This window comes from Schistocerca nitens, chromosome 3 (assembly GCF_023898315.1).
Source record: "Schistocerca nitens isolate TAMUIC-IGC-003100 chromosome 3, iqSchNite1.1, whole genome shotgun sequence".
Lineage (NCBI taxonomy): Eukaryota > Metazoa > Arthropoda > Insecta > Orthoptera > Acrididae > Schistocerca > Schistocerca nitens.
This window is the reverse complement of record NC_064616.1, coordinates 212947525-212970908: the sequence shown is the minus strand read 5'-3', so window position 1 is coordinate 212970908 and position 23384 is coordinate 212947525. Positions and strand designations below refer to the sequence as shown.

The 23384-nt window shown below is 40.2% G+C and overlaps 1 protein-coding gene across 1 annotated transcript in view; it reads right to left on the bottom strand.

Moving 5' to 3' along the window:
• Positions 1-1212: 1212 nt before the first annotated feature.
• Positions 1213-23384, bottom strand: part of LOC126248166 (cyclic AMP-dependent transcription factor ATF-2) — a 209106-nt gene continuing 186934 nt past the window's right edge. Inside the window, exon 11 of the mRNA XM_049948924.1 lies at positions 1213-4266. Within this exon, the coding sequence (XP_049804881.1) occupies positions 3521-4266 (746 nt within the window). The 3' untranslated portion in view covers positions 1213-3520. The remainder of the gene's footprint in view (positions 4267-23384) is intronic.

Here is a 23384-nt window from a genome sequence, read left to right as displayed (position 1 = left end):
TGTCATCATACATTCTGAGACTATGGGTCGTTAAAATCTATGGAGCACAAAGTTTTGAAGCACCTAATTTTTGCAATTCATTTTACAGTCATATTTCTGTGGAAACATAAAAACTGAATACTGTTTTCTGATGCAGTAAGAACATAGCAGCAATAGCCTCGATTATACAAGGTGAGCCAAATAAAACTAGCAAAGAAAATACTTATAAGACTGAGTTAACCCTTGTTACTGTACAAGAGAACTGTCCATCACAGAAAATGCTGGAAATTGTGATTTAGATGCACCAATCAGTTACTGTCACATTTGTGCATATGCATCTCCTTCGTGCTCTATCCTGAGTATTTCACTGTGTCATTATATTTGAATGATGAGGACTGCTTCAGCATTTCAGGGTATGTGATCTCACAGAACATGCAGCATTATCCACCCAAAAATCCTAATCAGTACTTTGAAGAGCTTTTGCTTTATCACAGGATTGGTGTTTGGTGTATGACGATTTGTGTCCAAATTGTAACAAGATTCTTTCACCAAACTGTTAATGCTAACTGTTATGTCCAGAAACTGTTGAATCCATATCAACTTGCAGATGATGAACAACTGTATGGATATTTGCACCAAAACAGAACAACAGCACACACTACTTCGACAATCTTGTCATGAGTGATGAGAGTACAATCAGCAGAAGCAGTGCAATCTCCTAGTCATCTTAATCACCTGATCTCTTCCTATGGTTTTTACCTGTGGGGCCAACTCAAGGGTAAGGTGTACTTAAATAAGTCACACACTGGAAGAGTTATAGCACAACACTGAAAATATTATTGCTGATACACCTCAGGCAGAGCTGTTACATGGGTCTCACAGTTTGATAAATTGAGAACAGCATTGCATCAATGTTGATGGTGGCCAATACCAGCATCTTTTGTGATATTTATTAACAACAGTCAATCCCACATCAGATTTTTGTAAATATTTTCCAGGCCAGTTTTACTTTGCACATTCTGTACTGCAAATTCTGCTAACTATGCCGCACATCGTTTTAAGATTGAAAGCAGCCCTAATTGAAATGCTAAAATGCTACTCTCTCTCTCTCTCTCTCTCTCTCTCTCTCTCTCTCTCTCTCACACACACACACACACACACACGAGACTGGGCCAAAAAAAAAAAAAAAAAAAAAAAAAAAAAAAAAAAAAAAAAAAAAAAGGACAAGGGCACACGGATACCATTTTAGTGTTCCTCGGATTTGTTGAAACAATGAACAGGATAAAGAAGTAATAATTACTATGGCAAATGATGCTATTTTGCATAGGTAACTGAAACCATAATAAAATTTAAGAAAACTAGCAAGTGAAAAAGTGTGTGTCAACACTCACAATGTACACAAAAAAAAAATATTCAAAATGAAGAACAGATACATTGTGCCAACACTGTTGCAGATGATACACCCTGAGACATGCTAAATAAGCAAGATATAAGGCAAAACTCCATATAATTACATCCAATATTTTTTTCCAAATTTATATGACAATATTAAATACATCGACATCTAGATATAATTGTCTGAGATAATTTGTGTCCTGATGAATAGCAATTGACATTTTCTTGTATAATTGTCACTTTATATACATTGATTAACATTTTTAGGTCTTGTCGCTTTGACAACCTGTTCTTCTATAAGCAGCATCTAAATTCTAAAGCTATTACTGTTCCATGTAATGGATCATCAAATTTAACCACAAGTTTTAATACTGCAAGTTATTGTAATAACATAAAAACTGTAATGATTCTATCCTTTATAATAAAAAAAATTATGTTCCACTTTCTATTTCGTAAACATGCTCTCTTTATGCTCTATAATTGTTACATGATATGTTTACTACATCCATGTATATATCAAATTTTTATATGGTCAGAGTGTAAAAAAATGATACAATGCTTCTAAAACTCATTTGGCTGTTTTACACACCCAACTCAATCATAGTCATGATAAAAAAAATTTATATAGCTCCCAACACTTTACATCAGCAACCTGGTACAAATCTTCCTCACACAGCAACTTTCTTATTATGGAAATCTCAAATCTCAAATTATATACACTGAAAAGCCAAATCATTGTGACCACTACCCACTATGACATTGGATGCTGCCTGGTGACATTGCAGACACATGACACGGTAAAAATAGTGTGCAAGAGGTGCAGAGACAGACGGGGGATCTCCCTAGCGAAGATATGGGCCGCAAATGGGGAAACGCGTTGAGATAAGGGACTTTAACAAAGGGCGGATTATTATGACACAAAGACTGTGAACGAGTATCTCAAAAATGGCGAATCTGGTCGAACATTCACGTGCTACTGTTCTGAGCATCTACGGAAAGTTAGGAGGACTGTGAAACTACCATTTGTTGCTAAATGGTTTGACATAAACAACTCTTCTCAGGCCACTGGGTTCGGAGGTTTGTCTGCTCTATAAAGTAGGATAGATGGTGATCTGTAGCATCTCTGCCAAAAGAGAACAATGCTGGTGCACGAACAATTGTTTCAAAGCACGCCATTCATCATACATTGTTGAACATGAAGCTCTGCAGCAGCCAACCCCTATGCATTCACATGTTGATCCAACAGCATTGTCAATTACAACTGCAGTGGGCACGGGACCACTCTTATTCGATGGTTGATTAATGGAAAAGTGTTGGCTCTTTAGATGAGTCTCAATTTTGCTACATTAGGTTGGTGGTTGCCTCTACAAACACCATCAGTGAGGTGAATGGTGGCTTGAAACATGCAGTACAACACATGGAAACAGGCTGGTGGGAGTAGTATTACGCTATGGGAGACATTCTCCTGTGCTTGCATGGGACCTGTGGTAGTAATCTGAACTACTTGCATCCCTTCATGCTTGATGTCTTCCACAACAGTAATGTCGTCTTTCAGCAGTATAATTGTCAATGTCTCAGAGCGAGAACTGTGCTACAATGGTTTGAGGAGCATTATAGTGAACTCATGTGGATGTCTCAGTGACTAAATTTGCCTGATGTAAATTCTATGGAATCCATTTGAGTTGCTATCAGGTGCCATCGCCAGGTACGCAAATCAGTGGCCCATTATTTACGCAAATTACATGGCCTGTGTGGAGACATCTAATGCCACATACCCCCACAAACTTACCTACAAACTGTCAGATCCCTTACACGCAGAATCAGTGATGTATTTCATTTGAAATTTGGGCAAAAAAGCTATTATGGAGGTGGCCACTATGTTTTGGCTCATCAGTGCACATGATTCTCACAATTAGCTCTTTACAGCAAAAACAAAAAGTTCACATGTAATAAATTGAAGCCACAATCCAAACTGTCTCTGCACTTCATTGTGTTTAATATATTTCATAGTTAAACTGGAATGGGGTAGTGTAGAGAGTAATAATTTTTCTTGTGTTTATATACATTTTTAACAAAATGTTAAGTGCAGTCCTGAATTCAATTCAGTGCTGTGCTTACCAAACAATTAACAAGCAACAAAACAATTTCAGCTTACATCCTTTGATGAAGAGTCATACACCACTTCAATGTCACTATCTTCTGAATGGTCTCTTTCAACACTACTGTTGGGCTCTTGATGAGTTTCAACACTGACCATACTTGGGTCAATATCAATCATATGTTCTACTACTTGACTGCTGTTTAATCCTGTATCACACACTGTATCACATGTTGACTTTAGAGCAACACCAGGCACTACAAGAGCTGGGAAATGTCCTTCCGATTGACTGATTAATGACAGAGAAACAAGCTGTTGATTTGTTTCACTTAGTTCTAAATTACAGTCTGTACTTGGTACAGTTGAATCTTTCAGCACTGCAGGTATAATTTCAGGAACAGTGGGCACATTCGCTACTGAAATGGCAGGTACAAGAGACTCATTGCTTATGTTACCCTGTGCAACTTGTACTGCATCTGCACTTGTTGATGAGATGAGGTATGCCTGCTGTAGTACTTGATTATTAGTGCCACTAACATTTTGTTTAACAGCTCCTGCACATACCTTTTTCTTGATAGGTGGTGTAGCATTGCCCACATTTCGTTTCACAGGGGGTCTATTTAATAATATTATGTGCCTGGGTTCATTGCTGGGTGGTGAAAGCAAAATTTTTGTAGCAACTATAGGTTTATTTGTTGCAGGTTGGTGTGATATGCTTATTCGTGAGACTGCAGTTGTCTGATGAACAGTTGTGGTATTAGTCGAATCAGCTTCCACTGCTGTTACATGGGCATCTGCAATGAGAAAAAGTGTCTGTAACTTAAAAGAATTTATTAAATATGTGTTTGAACCTTCCAAGATCAAGCACTGATTAATCGTTTTAATCACCACAGGGCTCTCCACAATTCAGTTGTACGGGAAAGACCACTATCAGATATGACACATAGTTTAAAGTAAAAGTAGTTATTAATGTTACATATTTATACTGAAACCCAGGGTTTAAGTGTGTGTTACAGTTTCATTGATACAAAGAGTGGAGGTAAAAAAGAAAACAGGATGAAGCATACCGTGAGCTGTACCCTGTCAAATTAGGGTACATACTTAAAGCAATAGGGAACTTTGGGAATATTCCTGAAATACATAGAAATAAATAAAACAGAATTTTAAGAATAAATAAATAAATAAGGCATTCACAAATCTAGATAACTAAAAAGGGTTCCGTATCTCTCTCTCTCTCTCTCTCTCTCTCTCTCTCTCTCTCTCTCTCTCTCTCCCGCCCCCTCTCCCTGCCTCCATGGAGTTCGCTTTAGTGAATGTAAGGTCAACAAATGCAAGGCATGATGGGACAATGGCTTTTCGTAGAAAGTCAGAGCAGTGTTACATCCACCTAATAATATGGCCTCCACAGGACAAATAAATATAAATTTCCCAAGGCTGAACTTAACTGCTTTCCCAGATAACTGAATAATCATAGATTTTGAGACTAAAGTGGGATTTCATTGATTTTTGTACAAACATTTCAGCTGTGTACCTATCAGAAAAATAAGTGAAAGAAGTTGACTACATCTGGCTACAGGCCTGATACATCAAATAGCTCTCACAGTTTTTTCTCTACTAAAAGTTATTCCTTGACAGAAAACCTAGCTGCTGGCCAGCTGTCATACTGACTAAATCTGAACTGTTCCCTTAAGATGACAAAAATTTGGGTCCAACCAAGAGTCCCATATGCAGCCCTCTGTACAAATTAGCAATACTGTGTGGTATGGTGCAGTATTTGTAAGAAATGGTATCCTTCACTTGAGCCATTCAATGGCAGTATCTGCTTGCAGCCTTGTGGCTAATGATGCATAGTGTAAATGAAAAGTTAAGAAATATGACAACGGTCTTTTCTTAATTTTTTAAATCTTATTTTTTTCTGCTGAAAGAATCTGATGCAAGCACATTTTGACTTTATGATATCCCAGTGAAAGGAAAATAGAAAAAAGGGGGCAATGTGCATTCGTAAACAATAATGCTACGCATCTGGTGGCAGAAAGAGGGCATTGTGTACTATGAATTGCTTCTCAGGGGTGTATCCATCACAGGTGGCATTTGTTGCCCACTGCAGTGAAACATCTATTTTACATTTTTGTGCTGTCCAGACTTAAAAAATGTGAGACTGAGGAAAATGCAGAATTAAGCAAAACATTAAAACACCCCAAAATGTGAGCAGAAACACATGTAATTGGCATAATGATTAAAAATCGCAATCTTCTCCAATACTTCATATAAAATCTGTCCAAGCAAAGAAAATTAAATATACAATACAATTTTTATATAATAATTTGTGGTAATGAATTTCATAAGTTCTTAAAAAATCACAGATGTGTAACAGGAAGTAAAAACTTATCAAAAAATTGAAATTGGTATATGGATACAACGTAATCTAGCTGTTTTACAACATGCTATGACTACAAATCATACGTTCAAAACACGCATTTTTGGGAGATGATCCTTTGTGCTCACCCAGAAAAAAGCAAAAATTGATGAACATGTAAACCAAAAATATCACAGCAGCTGAGTGTTTAAACCATAAGCATAAATGCAGACATCTGCTTAATGACATACTTTGTCACCATTGCTGTTACTGTTAAATGCTTTTCTTATGAGCCGCACTTCATATGTTCACTACCTTTAAAGTGTTATTTTAGGCTCGATGAGGGAAACAGGTATCAAAAAATGAGTTTACTTCCCCATTTAACATTACAATTTTATTAGAAGTCAGTCCATTGAATTTCTGTGCATTGTGTAAAATGTAAATTTGAAAGAAAGATCAGGTGTTACAATTTGACTTTATGCCCTCTATCACTGCTGCCAATCTTTATGATCTACAGTGTGTGGTGCAAAGTATATACATGAGTAGTGTATGTAGTTGTTGCAACTTTATCATATCGGATCTGAACATGAAAGAATTTAAAATGTGCTATCGAAAACCCTTGCTCTATTTCCATGTGACACCTCTGTCACTGAAGGGCCACTCCCCCCTCTCCACACATCCAGTAGGCGAGTTCATTTTACGTGTGTTAGTGCTGTGTGGTGGCTGCGCTGGCTATTGGGTGATTTAACAAGTCGCCAGCCAATAAGAGTTCATTAGCCAGAAATGGGCTGTTTCCTTGATTATGCTTGAGCATATTCTTCGAGACCCAGCGTTCAAACTTAAAAGGTTGATGACTGATATTGTTGCTGAAAACAGTACATCAGAAATACATGCAAAAAGACGCGAATGAGTTATAAATGGCCACAAGAAAAGGTGGTAGCTGGGCCCCTTTGTCACGTATTTGGTCAGCCCGGAACATTTCGAATTGACTGTCTTGTTTTTCTATTACCACTGCAACCTAGCGGTAGTTGTATCATAATTGTGCGGTGAAGCTAAATGCTGCAAGTTGTGTTGGCAACACCAATCATGCATTATGTCAGCATTTCCTCTCACACATCTCCCCTCTCCACAGCAGCCTAAAATATTCCCTTAATTCCACTGCCACTCACTGTGCAAACCATCTGTCTTTTGAGCCACTTATAATTCGTCCAGTCACATCAAATGTTAATAAGAAGAAAATGGGACAAAGTCAAGTAAGATGTCACGAAAGAACATAGAATCGAGGTACACCTTACTTGGAAGAAATCTAAAATCAGGGAATTTTTAGCATTGATCTTACAGGTTTTTCACAGGGGCTACGAATTTATGGCGTAGAATCGCGAAAAACATAAAATCGGAGAATGTAAAATCAAAGTTCCACTGTACTGAGGTCCCTTGTGTGCTGCACCTGCGCAACAATAGCCACCTGGGCTTTGCTGATTTCCAGGAGTTCAGTCAGGTGGTCATCCCTTACTCCACCTATTCCATCTGATCTTACATCCTCAGTTCCTCATCTTTTCACTCTCTACCGAATAATCATCAAGAAAATTTCTTTCCAGCCAACAATGTTCTTGAAAGTTAGCTTAATGATTTCTTTTATTCCAAACCAGTAGATTTTTACACGCAATACATAGAAAAACTACCCGAGCATTGTGAGACTGTTTTATGCAAAGGGAGATGATATACAGTTGATCATTAAATTCTACCTTATAGTTATCTGTAACATTCAACAAACATACAGAGAAAAACACTGCAAACTAACCATACTGATACAGATGAATTACATGGTTATCATGATAACCTTACCATTAAAGATTACTTTGATACGACATTAGCCTGCCAAACCTTAATTAATGAATAAGATATTACGCACTTGACCTCAAAATGCCCTTGTCCAAGGCAATATTGTGTCACACACAAGGTGGGCTGGGGTGGGGAGCGAGTGGAGGTATAAAAATCTTTATAAGACTCCATCTCACTGACACTCCTCACATGGGAGGAAACAATTTATTGCTAACTACATTTTTTCTGTTCTTGCAGTAAAACTAACACATCAGGTATGACCTTCTAATTTATTACTTCTTTACTACAAACTCTATTCATAACATATTTTGTAGACAATATTCACACATACCACTGGATGTACCTGCAAAATTATATAATTGTATGACGTATAGTTTAGGAGATATGACAGTATAAAAATTGAGCTGCATGAATATGAAACTGCAGGGCAAAATTCCCTACAGGTGCAGGTGAAGTACGTTAAAAATATGTGGCATGTGTATACAAGGGCAAAGCCATGGGTAAAAAGCTGCTTTTACACCCCAGGATTGATTTTAAGCAAACTTGGTACACATATTACTTACTATATGGAAAAATAAACTGAGGGGGCTCAGAACCAGCAATCTCTTATTGGGGTGGGGATGATAATGTGGTGAGAGAAAGGGGGTGGGGGGAGGAGGTGGACAGAGAGAGGTGGGGCTGACGAGATGGATAAAGAAAAGGGAAGAAGGAATTGGACAGAGAGACGGGGAGTGAGGAGATGGATGAAGAGAGGGGAGGAGGAAATGTACAGAGAAAGGGAAGAGGAGTTGATGGACAAACAAAGAGGAGAGGAGGAGATGGACAGAGAAAGGGCAGAGGAGGAGATGGACAGAAATAGGGGAGAGGAACAGATGGTCAGAGAGAGGGTGAGGACACGGAGACAGAGTCGAGGGTAAAGGAGGTGGACATACATGGTAGGGAGGAGGAGATAGACAGAGAGGGCAGTGGAGGAGACAAACTGCTAGAAGACTGGAACAAATACGTACCTGGGTAAAATAGGTGCTCAGTTTATGTGAACATGAATCAACTGCCTTGTCAAACATAGTCAAAACTAGTAATGACTTTTCAAATCTTGAAATATTTGTCAATTGGTTTTCACTGGGAATAACATTTGGACAATACTACAGTCTCAACTACAGTAAACAGAAAAGTTTTTATTGTCCACTGCAGTAATGTAAGAAAAGTACAGATAGAATTACAAAACAAACAGGATATTTTCACAGCCAATGCTCAGTTACCACTCAGCATAAGAGAGCAGTGAATGCAATGCCCCCCCCCCCTCCCTCCGGAAGGTGAGCTTCAGAAAAGCCTGTAATAAAATTCCAATGAGACACAGCAGAATATCTACATAAAATCATGGATAAAATATCTGTAAAGACACTTTTAAAAAGGGACAGATAGCCACGGCTGGATGACAACCTAGAAATAATACATGCCCAGCCACTCTGTGACACATTAAGATCTCACACCCAGTATTTTGGGAAGGATTCTGGACACCACACAAAATCTTAAATCATAAACAACGCTTGCCTCTTTATCAGTTAAAACACAGGGAAGGTCCTGTGGGAGACGCAGTTCAACCCTCAGGTCACCATATAAAACACATTCCATTAAAATATGTCGTACTGACAGCTGTGCCCCGTATGTTTGACATACTGGGTGCTTCTCCCTATGTAAGAAGAAGCCATGTGTCAATGGGCAACGTCCCACTCTGAGCCGAGTAAAGGCTACTTCTTCACATGGTTGCAAACAGAACTTAGTTTTCACTTCTAGCCACTGAGCCTCCCACCAACGCATGGCCTTCATGGGCACAAATGAAGTGACAGCCCACAGAGGGACTGAACACCGAGCAGGAGGAGGAAGGGAGCAAGGCTCATTGGCAGACGCGTCAGTACGTTCATTTCCCTGAATCCCTATGTGCCCTGGAACCCAGCAAAAAATTATTTCCTTGTTTTGGCTTTGCAGGAGAATCAGAGTGTCTCGCACCTGTTGCACCATCTGATCTGCTGAGTACATCTGTCCAATAGCGAGAAGTGCACTTTGAGAATCGGAGCAGATGATAAATTTTTTTGTAACAACACTGTCTCATCAGCTCCACTGCCCTCAGGATAGCAAACAGTTCAGCATAATAAACTTAAAACAGCTCTGGGAGTCCTATCCTGAGGATAATGTCAGGGAACACAACAGAACAACTGAAAAAATCTCCCTGCTTAGAACCATCTGTGTAGACAGTAATAAAACCTGGGTGGCTATGTAAAATCTCATTAAATTTAATTTTAAAAACATAGTCTGGGGTACAATGCTTCCTGTAAGCAGTCAGTTCTAAAAGCAATCTGGGCTTTGGTAGTAGCCACGGGGATGCCCTACTCACCCATGGCTTTGGACCTTAATGCCCCCCACCTGTAATAACTCAAGGCTCTCCCTTGCACGGATCCCAAATGGCCATGTTGCTTGTGGCCGATTATCGAACAGCTGTTCCAACGTACCTGAAAGATGGTGATGTAGGAATGGACAATGCCTTATATGCTTCGTGTATTATGAGAATACAATGTCGAGTAGACAGCATAGGCTCACCAGCCTCCATACAAAAGCTAACAACAGGGCTCGTGTGATAGGCCCCTGTTGACAGCCTAATAACCTCGTGGTGAAATGCATCCAGCATTTTAAGGTATGAAAGCCTTGCTGATCCATAAATCTAGCACCGTACCAAGCCAGGTCCCACAAAGGCCTTAGAAAGTTGGAGCACACATGCCCTGCCATCTCCCCAAGACCTATGACTGACACATTTAAGGATGTTTAAGGCCTCGAGACATCACAGTTTCAGTTCCTTAAGGTGTGACAACCATGTTAACTTCTCGACGAAAGTAAGATCCAGTTACTTCACCTTTTCCTTAAAAGTGAGAACCGTTTCCCCCACTTTTAAAATGAGTAAATTAAACAGACAGCAGGAATGATTAAAATCAACACAAAAATGTTTTCTGCGAAGAGAATTTAAAACTTGTGGTTCAAGGCCATTCTTCCAACCATCTGATCGTCAGTTGCAATTGCAAGTAGTCATTACGAGGCTGGAGGATGCACAGAAGATGGAATAGTCGTCCACAAACAAGGAACATAGTACAGATGTCGCACTGTGGATGTAGCACAGTTGAGTGTGATTGCAAAAACTGTGACACTTAGAACACTCCCTTGAGGAACACCATTCTCCTGCTTACAATGGTCAGGCAAGACATTCCCAACCTTGTATCTAAAATATCTGTCCGAGAGAAAGGACCGTTTGCAGAATTCCCATTGATGGAGCTGTGACAAAATGTTACACCCACAAGTAGTATTGTAGGCCTTCTTCAAATTGAAGAAAACACCAATGAGGTGTTGCTTATGAAGGAAAGCTTGTTGAATTGCTGCTTCGAGCACGGTTAGGTTATCAAGCATGGAGCGGTACCTCCTGAATCCACACTTGGAACAACTGAGTAGGGACCTAGTTTGAAGAACCCACACTAGATGCTGATTGACCACATGCTCCAGTGTGTTTCCTACGCAGCTTTTCAGGCTAATACTATATGACAACTACCAGTATCCATCCAATCCTTCCCTGGTTTTAAAATTAGGATTAAAATAGATACTTTTCATGAGTTGGGAAAGTTGCCAATCATTGATCCAACTGTTTCAACATGCTGTAGGTTATCAGGTCATTTCCAGGGGTCGTATCACAAGCTACTGACAAGGGGTCGTATCACAAGCTACTGACAATGCAGAATCCAGCTCCCACAAAGAGAAATCCTGATTGTATTCCTCCATGTTGGTGGAATGAAAAACAAAATCAGCCTTCTCCCATGTTTCCCAATAGCGACGGAAGGAGGGAACCTGGCTAGAATCGGCTGTAATGGGTCTATATTATTCAGCCATTGTCTGAGCTACGTCCCTCGGCAATGTTACGAGACACCCCTGTATTGGTACAGCTGCTATTTGGCGCTCGAGAGTTGTGCCTTGAGGGCTTCCCGCACTTTACTTGTGGATGGAGCTTATAGATGGAGTTCACGAACTCTTGCCAAGACCTCTGCTCACTCATCCAAATTATTCTCCTTGCCTTTGCATGTGCCATTCAAAAGTTCGCAAGACTCTCACCTGTAGGGCATCGATTGAATATGCGCATAGCTGCCCTCCTGTGCCTGACTGCAAAACGACACTCATCGTTCCATGAAGGGATAGGTCGCCTCCTAGGCACTTCTGCTGACTTTGGGATGGATGCATCAGTGGCATGGTGAATTACAGCTGTAACGTGATTCACTCAGTCCTGGACACTGACACATTGATCGAAAACAGCTAACTGCCTGTAAAGCATCCAGTTAGCCATTTTGAACAACCATCTTGGTGGCTTCATTTCGAGATCTGCACCATCAGGCAGACGGATCCAGATAAGGAAATGTTCGCTACCATGAAGGTCATTGTCCACTGCCCACTGAGCAGTGTCTGCAAAGGCAGGAGAGCATAAGGAGAGGTATATGACTGTAGACTTTAGCAGTGCTAAGATGTGTAGTTTGACCCATGTTCGGCAGTATGAGATCTGTTGTGCGTAGCACATCCTCAAGTACCTGACCCTTGGGGTAAGTGGTGTCAAAAGCCCATAGTGCACTGTGTGCACTGAAGTCCTCCAAAAGGAGAAAGGGACGGGGTAGTTCATCAAGTAGATGAGTGGAGACCCCACTGTGAAGAGGTTCATGGGGTGGTAGGTACACAGAGCACACTATAATGTCAACATGGGCCACTACCCGAACAGCATCCACTTGTAGTGTTTTTGTTAAGGGAACAGGTGAGGAGTGAAAAGTGCCCTTGACGAATACTGCAACTCCACCTTTTGCCCTGTCACCTGTAAGGTCATCTTTTCTGTAAAGGTGATAGCCTCCAAGTAGAGGTGTGTCAGTCTCTTTAAAATGAGTCTCTTGAAGACAGAGGCGAAAGGGTGTGTCCTGTACATGGAATCTCAATTCCTCCAGATGAGTCCTGTATCCAGAAATATTCCATTGGATTATGGAAGTCATTTCATCAGCATGGTCTTGATTTACTCCGCCGGGATGGTGAGGCACTTGTAGAGTGAGGCAGGGTGGAGGTACTGACTGTGTCTGGTGATGAGATATCAAAATCCATGCTGCCTTCATCGTCAGTCAAATGTGCCAGAATGATGCCCAATGACTCCCTGGTCAGCTTTCGACCCAAATGCTGAGATCCTTTCCCTGCTCTCTTTCCCAGAAAGGATGAGGGGGAAAGGAGGGCAATGAGAGCCACCTTTCTTTGAAGAAACTGGGCATTGGATCGCTATGTCTAACTTTGCTTTGGCACATGCAGGTGCAAGTACAGGTCCTGGTGGTGGATAATGGTACACTGAATGTCGTCTGCGACAAAGTGTCGACCTTAGGAAGAGGTTTCTGCACCAGGAAGCATAAAGGTGGCAAAGACAGGAGGTTTCATCGCCTGATAGTCCTTTCTGGCTTCTGCGTCACGGATCTGATTGGTCACTTTGATTTATTGAATTTTGCATTCCTCTGCAAAAACAGGGTAGTCCATATTGGGTGGCTCCCAGAGCAGTTAATGCAGACTGCTGGAGATGGACAGTTAGTCCCAGCTTCATGGGCTGCCTTTCCACACTTCTCACAAGTTGCTTCACCTCTGCAACTCAGCGCTGTATGACCAAAATGCTGGCATTTGAAGCAGTGCATAGGGTCTAACCTAAGTTGGAGGAAGCCTGCCGTGATGTGTTCAGGTAGCATCGGAGAATTGAAGGTCACAATGAAGGTGGCAGTCTTCTCGATTTCTCCACTGTTCTTATGTGCACTTTGCTCCACATCTATTATCCCCTGTGGTGTCCTTTCTTGTTTGAGTTTGGCAATGTCTATGTCCATATCATCATGGCAGCTTACCACACCTTTACTGGAGTTAAGGGAGTTATGCAACTCAACAATGTCGTGATACTCACCCAATTTTTGTGACTTCTTAAGTAGTTCCACCTGCTTCGCCCGTTAAGTCTCAAACAGCAAGGAACCATTTTGCAACTGCTTAATAGACTTTAGGGTACCAGCAAGCCCTTCTAAGCCTTCATGGATATAGAAGGGAGACACTTTTTCAAACATCCCCTACTTCCTCTTGATCACTACAAAGACATTCTGAGCCCTGTTACTAACAAGTTGATTATCAGAACAACTAGCCTCCCTCATTCTTTTTGACGAATGCTTGTGAGCCCTCCCAGGCAGTACACCCTTCCTGCCGGGAGGAGAAGCAGAAGAAGATTTCAAGGGTTCCATCTCAGTCCCACTAGCAGCTAGGAAAATAAGGGTCCACTCAGACAGAGCCCTGTGTGCCTGAGTAAGCCTTATACCACTGAGGCGCTGCATGTTTCCCAGAGGTTGCCCACTAACAACTGTTCCAACTCAACAGCCATACATCTCATCGCAGCACACCTTGAGATTGAGGGTTTTTTTTTTTTTCCCATCTTCGCGATCTGGGCAGCCAAGATCCCCATTCCCTGTGACACACACTGGTCCACCGCTGCACCTCACGGTGGTCACTGAAGCATGCCCAGAGCTTGAGGTGGCACTTACCAGTTCCCAGCTTAGGAACTCCAGGGTTGGCAAGCTCGTACTCGGCAAACAAATCCTGAGCCCCTGAGGGCCTGACATTTGAGATTTACCAGTCTTGTACAACAAACCTTCAGGCATAAAAAAGTGTTAAAAAAATGATCACTGATTTCTACAGGAATGACATCCTGCAATGGTATCTGTGTGGCATTTACTTGATCCATACAGATATGTGATCACTCTTATTGATGATAATGTGCAACAACAGAGGTCTGGTGAATTGTCTAGGCTGGCAAACTTACTCCCTGGATATAAGCCAGAACTGAAAAAGCATGAGGGCTCAAGGGTGAAGTATTGTAATCCTAATACTACCATCACAGATCATTGCTGACATCGAAAGGGCACGTGTCTAGCAATAGGAAGCATTACTGTAATCCACGCTCGATCCAGAGAACGGAGAACTGTCGCTCATCATACATTGGCATGCGAGGGCATAACATCTCGCATTGACAAACTGTATGCCAAAGGGAGAGGAATATAAGCATGGAAAATGCCATCCACATCAAGTTTTTCAACACACAATGTATATTTATCACTGTGCCATGAGTCACGGCATTGCCAGGGCATTCTTTGGTGCAAATATTACCACCTTGCTTCATGTTCTTTTTTGAATCTCAAAAACATTCTGGGGATGGCTTCATTAAGAAAGACTGGGCAGTAAGCCATAAAAGTTTCTTTTTTGATGATTACACTCTAAGTCCACAGCTGTAGGTGTTGTTACATGTACTGGTACTAGTGTTGCCAAAACCTGCCGGCCTGTACTCACAAATTTGGTAGAGAAGAAACATATGAGTGCTTTGTAAATGTGTTGCTTTTACTCTACATATAGTATTTACTTAGTTTCAAATGTTTGTTGTTGGTTCTTTGCAAACTAAAAGCTGTGTGTCTCAGACTCAAAATCTGTAGCAGTTATTAGTAAAGCTAATGAAAACCTTGAGAGATAATAAGTTATTCCTGCCATGTTTTGCTTTGGAGTGCAATCATTCAAAAGCAAAACAGTATAAATTTACAACTGGAGGTTGAGGCAATGACTGGGATTGGGTAATGCAATGACTGATATAAGGTGAGACTAATCTCCATGTACTAGGATGAAGACAGTACTGGTGATTGAAATGGTCGTATCAATAATGAAGAGAGTAAGTCTAGAATTCACCAATAACAAGCTAGGCCTGTTTATGAAGTACACCACAAATGAAACATGCATAAATCATGAGCTTGAAAACTTTGACACAAAAAAGAGAGGATTATTTTGCAGGCTTTACTTTTATGTTCTTTATCTGAAATATTACCTGCTTCTGAAATGTGACTGGAACATGCGAGGCAGAATTTGAAGGTCACGTCAACACTTATATAGATAAAGAAAACTGGTCATACCCTGAATCACCTTCAAATGAGCCACTAATTTGAAAAGCATTACACTATTCGAAGTAATCTCTAGCCTGACAGAGAATTCTGTAAGTTTCATTTCCTTTACTGCACGTACTCACTTATAAGTTTTTTTTTAACATATTCATCTCACAAAACATAATACGTCACCTTACATTTGCAGATGCTGCTGTTGCTAAGGTTACTATATTTATGTTGTGTAATTGATTATGTAAAGTTAGCAAAGAAGTACCCCTGACTGAATATGACAACAAACTGTACTAAAACTGGTGCATTTTGGAGCTGTGGAGAGCCACGAGGACACCATATTGTTGTTATTCAGCATGCCTACATTGTCAGAGCTGTAAGAATTCTAAACTGCAGCAATAAAGAATGGATGCAAATTACAGCCATGACTCAACTGAGAAACAAGGATGTATGAGTTCGCAGTTGCCAACTGGTTCTCGCAGATAATACGACACTGATTGTAAATTAGTGGTGACTCATGAAGCAGAGGCCACAGACAATAACGCAGCAGGAAGAAACTTTGGTGTCAAAGAAGGGAATGTTCATAGGTGGTGTCAGTTGAAGAATAACTTTAAGTACACTACTTCTACATTGCAAACTTTCAGGGAAGGTTCTATGAACTGGAGCAGCAGGTTGTTCAGTATGTGCATGCGAAACGTAATGATGGCTACCCAATTACTCAATAAATTATCTGAATGAAGGCACTGGAGGTAAAAAGAAATTTTCCAACCGCATGCATTGCAGAATTCAAAGCAAGTACTGGCTCATGTGTGAGGATGATGAAGAGTGTGGAGCTTACAGTACGATGTAGAACTACACTAGCTCAGCAACTTCCCTGCGCATATGATGTAAAGCTACTTGCATATCAGCATTATGTAATCAATCTTAGGAAACAGCAAGACTGTTTGTTAGTTCATATGGACAATGCCCATCTGATATGCCTGTTTATTTTTATGTGCCCTCAAATGTTACAGTTAATGTGAAGGGCTTCAAAGTGTTCCTATAAGGACTTACGGCAATGAAAAGACCAGAATAACAGTCATACTGGGTGCACTTGCAGATGGAAGAAATCCCCCACCCCCCATATGTGGTTCTTTGTAGGAATATGATACCAAAAGGAAAACTGCCTGCAGGACTTATCTTTAGATGGCAAGAAAAGGGATGGTTGACAAAAGAAATTATATCCAGTAGTTGAAGGTTGTTTGGAACAGGATACCAGACAGGCTGTTTGCTTAATAGAAGGAAATTTTTCAGCATTTTCCATGAGCTTTTCTATGCTATATAACACAATATGAGTTTGACACTCCGTCGTCAGGCCACGGGTGGCCTACTGGGACCATCCGACCGCCGTGTCATCCTCAGTGGAGGATACGGATAGGAGGGGCATGGGGTCAGCACACCGCTCTCCCGGTCGTTATGATGGTATTTTTGACCGAAGCCGCTGCTATTCGGTTGAGTAGTTCCGCAATTGGCACCACGAGGCTGAGTGCACCCCGAAAAATGGCAACAGTGCATGGCAGCCTGGATGGTCACCCATCCAAGTGCCGACCACGCCCGACAGCGCTTAACTTCGGTGATCTCATGGGAACCAGTGTAGCCACTGTGGCAAGGATGAGTTTGACAAAAAAATTGTTTTCCAAATTTAAATGAAGATATAAATTTTTAATTTATCAGAAAGTGCATCTTAAAAAATTTTCAAAAAAATATACAGAGCACTTCACATTATTGTTACCTAGTTCCTTAAGTATGAAAGTGGGACTGTCATGGGTTCACACCTTTATAAAATTTCAAAAACACATATTTTCCTTAAAGAACTAGATTCTTTTAAAAAATATATATACATTAAAATGGAACGCTCACAGATACAACATCAAGAATTAAGTTTCAAGGCGAAATTTCTGAACCATTCAAAATCAAAACAGGAGTTCGACAAGGTGACGGACTGTCCCCAATTCTCTTTAACTTGGTTTTAGATAAAGTAGTAAAAACATGGGAAAACACATTAAAAAACAGAGGCACAAAGGGTATAAGCATGGGGCAAGAAAAGAACAAATTTGAAGTAAAATGTTTAGCCTCTGCGGATGATATGGCATTGATAACTGAAAACCGAACAGACGCAACAGTTATGCTTGATATGTTACACGAGATTGCTGAAAAGACTGGGCTAAAAATATCCTACGAAAAAACCGAGTATATAGAACACAAACATAATACAGAAAAGTTTATGAAAACAAAGTATGGAAAAATTAAAAGAGTTGATAGATTCAAATACCTGGGGGAGTGGATCCAATCCAATGGACTGGAAAACACAACAAATAAAGAAAGAATAAAAAAGTTGGAATTTGCATATAAATTAACACAAAACTACTACAATAAGAAATCAATATCAATACAAGCAAAGATTAAACATTATAATTCAGTTATTAGGACACAAGCAACATATGGATCAGAGTGCCTAACATTGAATAAGAAAGGCGAATTAAGAGAACTAGAAAAAAGAGAGAGAAAAATATTAAGAAAAATTCTAGGTCCTGAGAAAAACAAGGAAAACAGGTGGATTAAAAGGAGAAATGAAGACCTATACAAAAATACAAAAAAGATCACAAATACAATGAGGAAGAGACGGCTAAAATTTTATGGACATTTAAAAAGAATGGAAGAAACACGGATTACAAAGAAAATTTTTAATTACGTTAGTAAGCTGAAAAACACTGTAGGATGGATAGAAGCAGTAAAGAAAGACGCCAACAAAATAGGTGTTACAGAAGAAATAATACGTGACAGGAATAACTTTAGGCTACTTATAGAAAACGCAAACTATGAAGAAGATGCGCCAAAACCTCGACCCAAGAGAGTGTGGACAGATGAGCAGAGACGAGCAGTTGGCGAGAAAATGAAGAAGTACTGGGAAGAACGGAAGAAAAAGAAACACCATAAGTCTTTAAGTTGTATGCGGTCCATAGCTGGCCAAATTCATAATAAAAAAAATTAAAATGGAAATATACATAAATATCCGCACATAACTTTTCACTTTTTCATAAACTTACCTGTAAAATGTTTAAAATGTAACTAGTGACTATGATGAGTGATTATTTTATTAGAACTACTAAAAATATAAGATTAAACAATGAAAAATCCAGGATGAAATAATGACAATATTATGAAAAGGATGGATTACTAATTACCATACAGCAGAGATGCTGATTCGCAGATAGGCACAACGAAAAGACTATCAAACAAGTAAGCTTTCAGCGAAACAGGCCTTCACTGGAATCAGACCACACACACACACACACACACACACACACACACACACAGTCTCTGGCTGCCAGGGACAGTGGTCATGTGTGTGTGCGCACATTGAATGTGTGTGTGTGGGGGGGGGGGGGTTGTCAAAAATTTAAGTTTTTTTAAATACAATTGTAATATGATAGAAATAATTATTAAAAGTTTGGAGTATATGTAAAACGTACAAATTGGGATGAAAAAATCCAATTACTTATTCCAACTATTCTTGATAAAAGTTGCCAAGCTTGGTATGTTAAGCAATGAAGAGATGCCCTCTTACAAACACTGTTTGGCAAAAGTGCTGTGCACTCCAGCATCAATTCCCTGTGTTATGGGTTGGTGCTTGGTTGATTTGGGGGAGGGGACTAAACAGCGTCATCGGTCCTATCGAATTACGGAAGGACGAGGAAGAAAGTTGGCTGTGCCCTTTCAAACGGACCATCCCGGACTTTACCTGAAGTGATTTAGGGAAATCATGGAAAACCTAAATCACGATGGCCAGACGCAGGTTTTCTTTCTAAAGAACACAAGACCAGGGCAGTCTACTGTTTTAAAAAAAAAAGCTAATTCCATTTCTAAAAACCAAATTTCAAACTGATATACTTTTGGATGGCAGTGCAGCACTGTACAAGGATAAAAAAAAATTGTAAACTTACACTGATCAGCCAGAACTTTATGACCACTGACCTACTATCGACATAAACCCGTCCAGTTGATAGTAGAATTACCTCACAAGGAATGACTGCTAGTCAGACCCACACACAGTACATGTAGTATCAGTGAGCATTTCTGTCCATGTGTAAAATGGGGAAGACGTGCGATCTATTTGCGTTTGACCGAGAGCAGACTGAGATGACCCAGAGGCTCACCACGAACGTTGTGGAAACTGTATGGCTTGTCAGGTGTTTTGAGGAGTGCTGTGGTGAGTATGTTGGCTCACCACGAGCATTTTGGAAACTGTATGTCTTGTCAGGTGTTTTAAGGAGTGCTGTGGTGAGTGTGTTCAACACATGGTGAAATCAAAGTGAAATCATGTCCAGATGTGGGGTTGGGTAGTCACCCCTCATTACATACGTCAAACATAGTAGGCTAGGCAGACTTGTAGCGAACTGTGGCAGATCTAACTTCAGACTTTAATGCTGGGCAGAGCACAAATGTGTCTGAACACTCCTAATGACGGGCTTCCACAGCCAATGACCCACGCATGTGCCAATGTTAACACCACATCAGCAACTACAACTGAAGTACTGAAGTACCTTCTTCATCATGCTAATGGTAGAGCGCGAATCCATCGTCGTCCAGGGGAACAACTCTTGACACCTGTGCTGTGGGACGGGGCAAGCTGGTGGTGACTCCATTATGCTCTGGGGAACATTCACAAGGACATCTGTGGGTCCAGTGGAGCTTGTACAAGGCACAAGGAGTATCGTATGCTGGTCGCAGACCACGTATACCCCTTAATGACAAACATGTTTCCTGACAGTAGTGGCATTTTTCAATAAGATAATGTGCCAAGTGAAAAGGCCAAAAGTATGGTGGAGTGGTTCAAGGAACACAGTGTTGAGTTCCAGTTGATTTACAGCCCCCCCCCCCCCCCCAACATGCCAGATCTGAACCCAATCGACACATCTGGGATGTGATTGAACGCTGCATCAGAGATTATTGCCCCCTCCCCGGAATTTACAGCCAACTCCCTCCAGTGAAATACCAAGACGTTATTGCTTCCATGCCACAGGATGTTGCTGCTGTTGTCCTCGCCAAAGGCTGACATACCAATTGTTAGGAAGGTGGTCCTAATGTTCTGGCTAATTAGTGTATATTTCCAGAAAGATGATTTTAGTATGGAAACAGAAAAGCATTTACTTTTCTTGCCTCTGCTCATGGGAAAGGACCTTGCAACCATGTCGGTGGCATTATTAAGAGATAAGTAGCAAAAGTAAGTCTGCAGGCATTGTATTATACCAAAGTCTTACTCCACAACTACTTTCTGATTGGGCAGTTAAAAACATTCCATCAGTACATCTTGAATTTTCAACACAAGAAGAGTACATTGAAACTGTAAGACGTCTAGAAGAGTGCTTTAGTCAATCTGTTACCATCAAAGGGACACAGAGGTTACATGCTTCTATACTGATAGCATCAAGTACATCGAAAATACTGCAAAATACTTCTTCAGATACAAAAGAATTTACTGCTGAAACAGTCAAAAAATCTCTGGATAAACTGACAGAGATATTCATGGAAATAATACTGCCATTTATGACAAGAAATTATGGCTAGCTTATGTTTTAACAAAACACAAAAGTCTTGATGAAGTTAAAGCTACTTTCCTTCAAGCAAGTGGCCCATCACTGTCTTATGTTTATCCTACAATATCTGATATCCTATGGGTATCTGTAAATGATGTTCTTTGCAAAGTAAACCCAGTAACACCAGGAGGAAGAACATACAAGATTCTGGGGATGATACTGCAAAAACAAATGAAATGTTTAAAAATATATAAATTCTTAGAACACATACTGTTTGTAAGAGGTTTTGGAAGTGTCAATTCAAATATCCGTGTTAACAGTAAATTTGAACATGCACATGGATATATTAAGAATAAAGTGATGTACAGTTTTGCTTAAATCTATAAATTTTACAAAAATGTCATTTTTTTAGTGACATGTATTTTTTAAACTTTTATGTAAAGCGTGAACCCATGACAGTCCCACTTTCATATTTAGGGAAGTAGTTAACAATAATGTAAAGTATCTTAAGTTATTTTTTGAAAACTTTTGAAGATGCACTTTTGATAAATTAAAAATTTTTTCATTTAAATTTGAAAATGAATTTTCATCTCACATCCATATTGTAATGTATCTATGTCATACTCCACAAGCCACTTAATGGTGTGTGGCAGAGGGTACTTTTTGTGTCACTAACTGAGCCTTCAACCCTGTTCCACTCGCAAACAGTGCGTGGGAAGAATGATTGTTGATAAGCCTCTGTATTGGCTCTTATTTCTCAAATTTTTCCTCACAGTTATTAATAAGTCGTCCAACTCTTCCCGGAAAGTGCTCTCTTGAAATTTCAATAGTAAATCTCTCCATGATGCACACTGTCTCACTTGTAACATCTGCCAGTGGAGTTTGTTGAGCATCTCCATTACACTCTCATGCCAACTACATGATCCTGTGACAAACCACACGGCTCCTCCTCGGATATCCCCCCCCCCTCCCCCCCAAAAAAATCAGTCCTATCTGGTAGGGATCCCAGATGGATGAGCAATACTCAAGAATCAGTCAAACAAGCACCTTATAAGCCACTTTTTTCGTGGATGAGTTACATTTCCTTAAGCTTCTTCCTATCAATCTGAGTCTGACATCTGCTTTTCCCACTATTTGTTTTATATGGCCATTCCACTTCAGATAGTTACTCCTAGATATTTTACAGCAGATACTGTTTCCAGCAGTTCATCATCAATAGTACAGCTATTTCTTTTACTATGTATGTACAACACGTTACTTTTATTGACATTCAAGGTCAACTGCTACAGACTGCACCAATAATCAATTCTCTGGTGGTAATCCTGCAAATTGTTGCTATCTTCTGGCGTTGCTACTTTGTCATAGACAACCGCATCATCTGTGAATAGCCTTAGAGGGCATCCCACTCCTTCTCTAGATCATTTACATGCATTGTAAACAGTAATGGTCCTAACAAACTTCCTTGGGGTACTCCAGAAATTACCTTTATATCTGTCGATTTTGTTCCGTTAAGAGCAATGTGTTGAGTTCTGTCTGCAAGGTAGTCCAGAATCCGGTCACAAATCGTCTCTGATACCCAATAAGCTCCTTTTTTTTTTTTTTTTTTTTTTTTTTTACTAAACGGCAGTGCAGGACAGTGTCAAATGCCTTCCTGAAGTCAAGGAACACGCCATAGTCTAGGGGGATGTGGATCTCATGGAGGAACAGAGCGAGCGGAGTTGCGCAGGATCTTTGTTTGCGCACTCAATGTTGATTTTTATAGAGATTTTCCTTCCCCAAGAATGTCACAATTCTTGAGCATAAAACACATTCCACAATTCTACAACACAGTGATGTCAATGATATAGGTCTATAATTGTGTGCATCTGTCCTACAGCCTTTCTTAAAAATGGGACAAATTACTGCTTGAAGGGGAGCAAGTTCTTTCACATAATCATTGTGGAATCTTATACTTATCTCATCTGATCCTCACACCTTTCCACAACTAAGCAACTGTAGCTGTTTTTCTATTCTGCAATCAGTTATCTCAATATCTGCCATTTAGACATTCATATGAAGGCTGAAATGAGGGACTGCGTTACGACCTTCCGCAGTGAAACAATTTTTGAAGAACAAATTCAGTATTTTGGCCCTCTCTC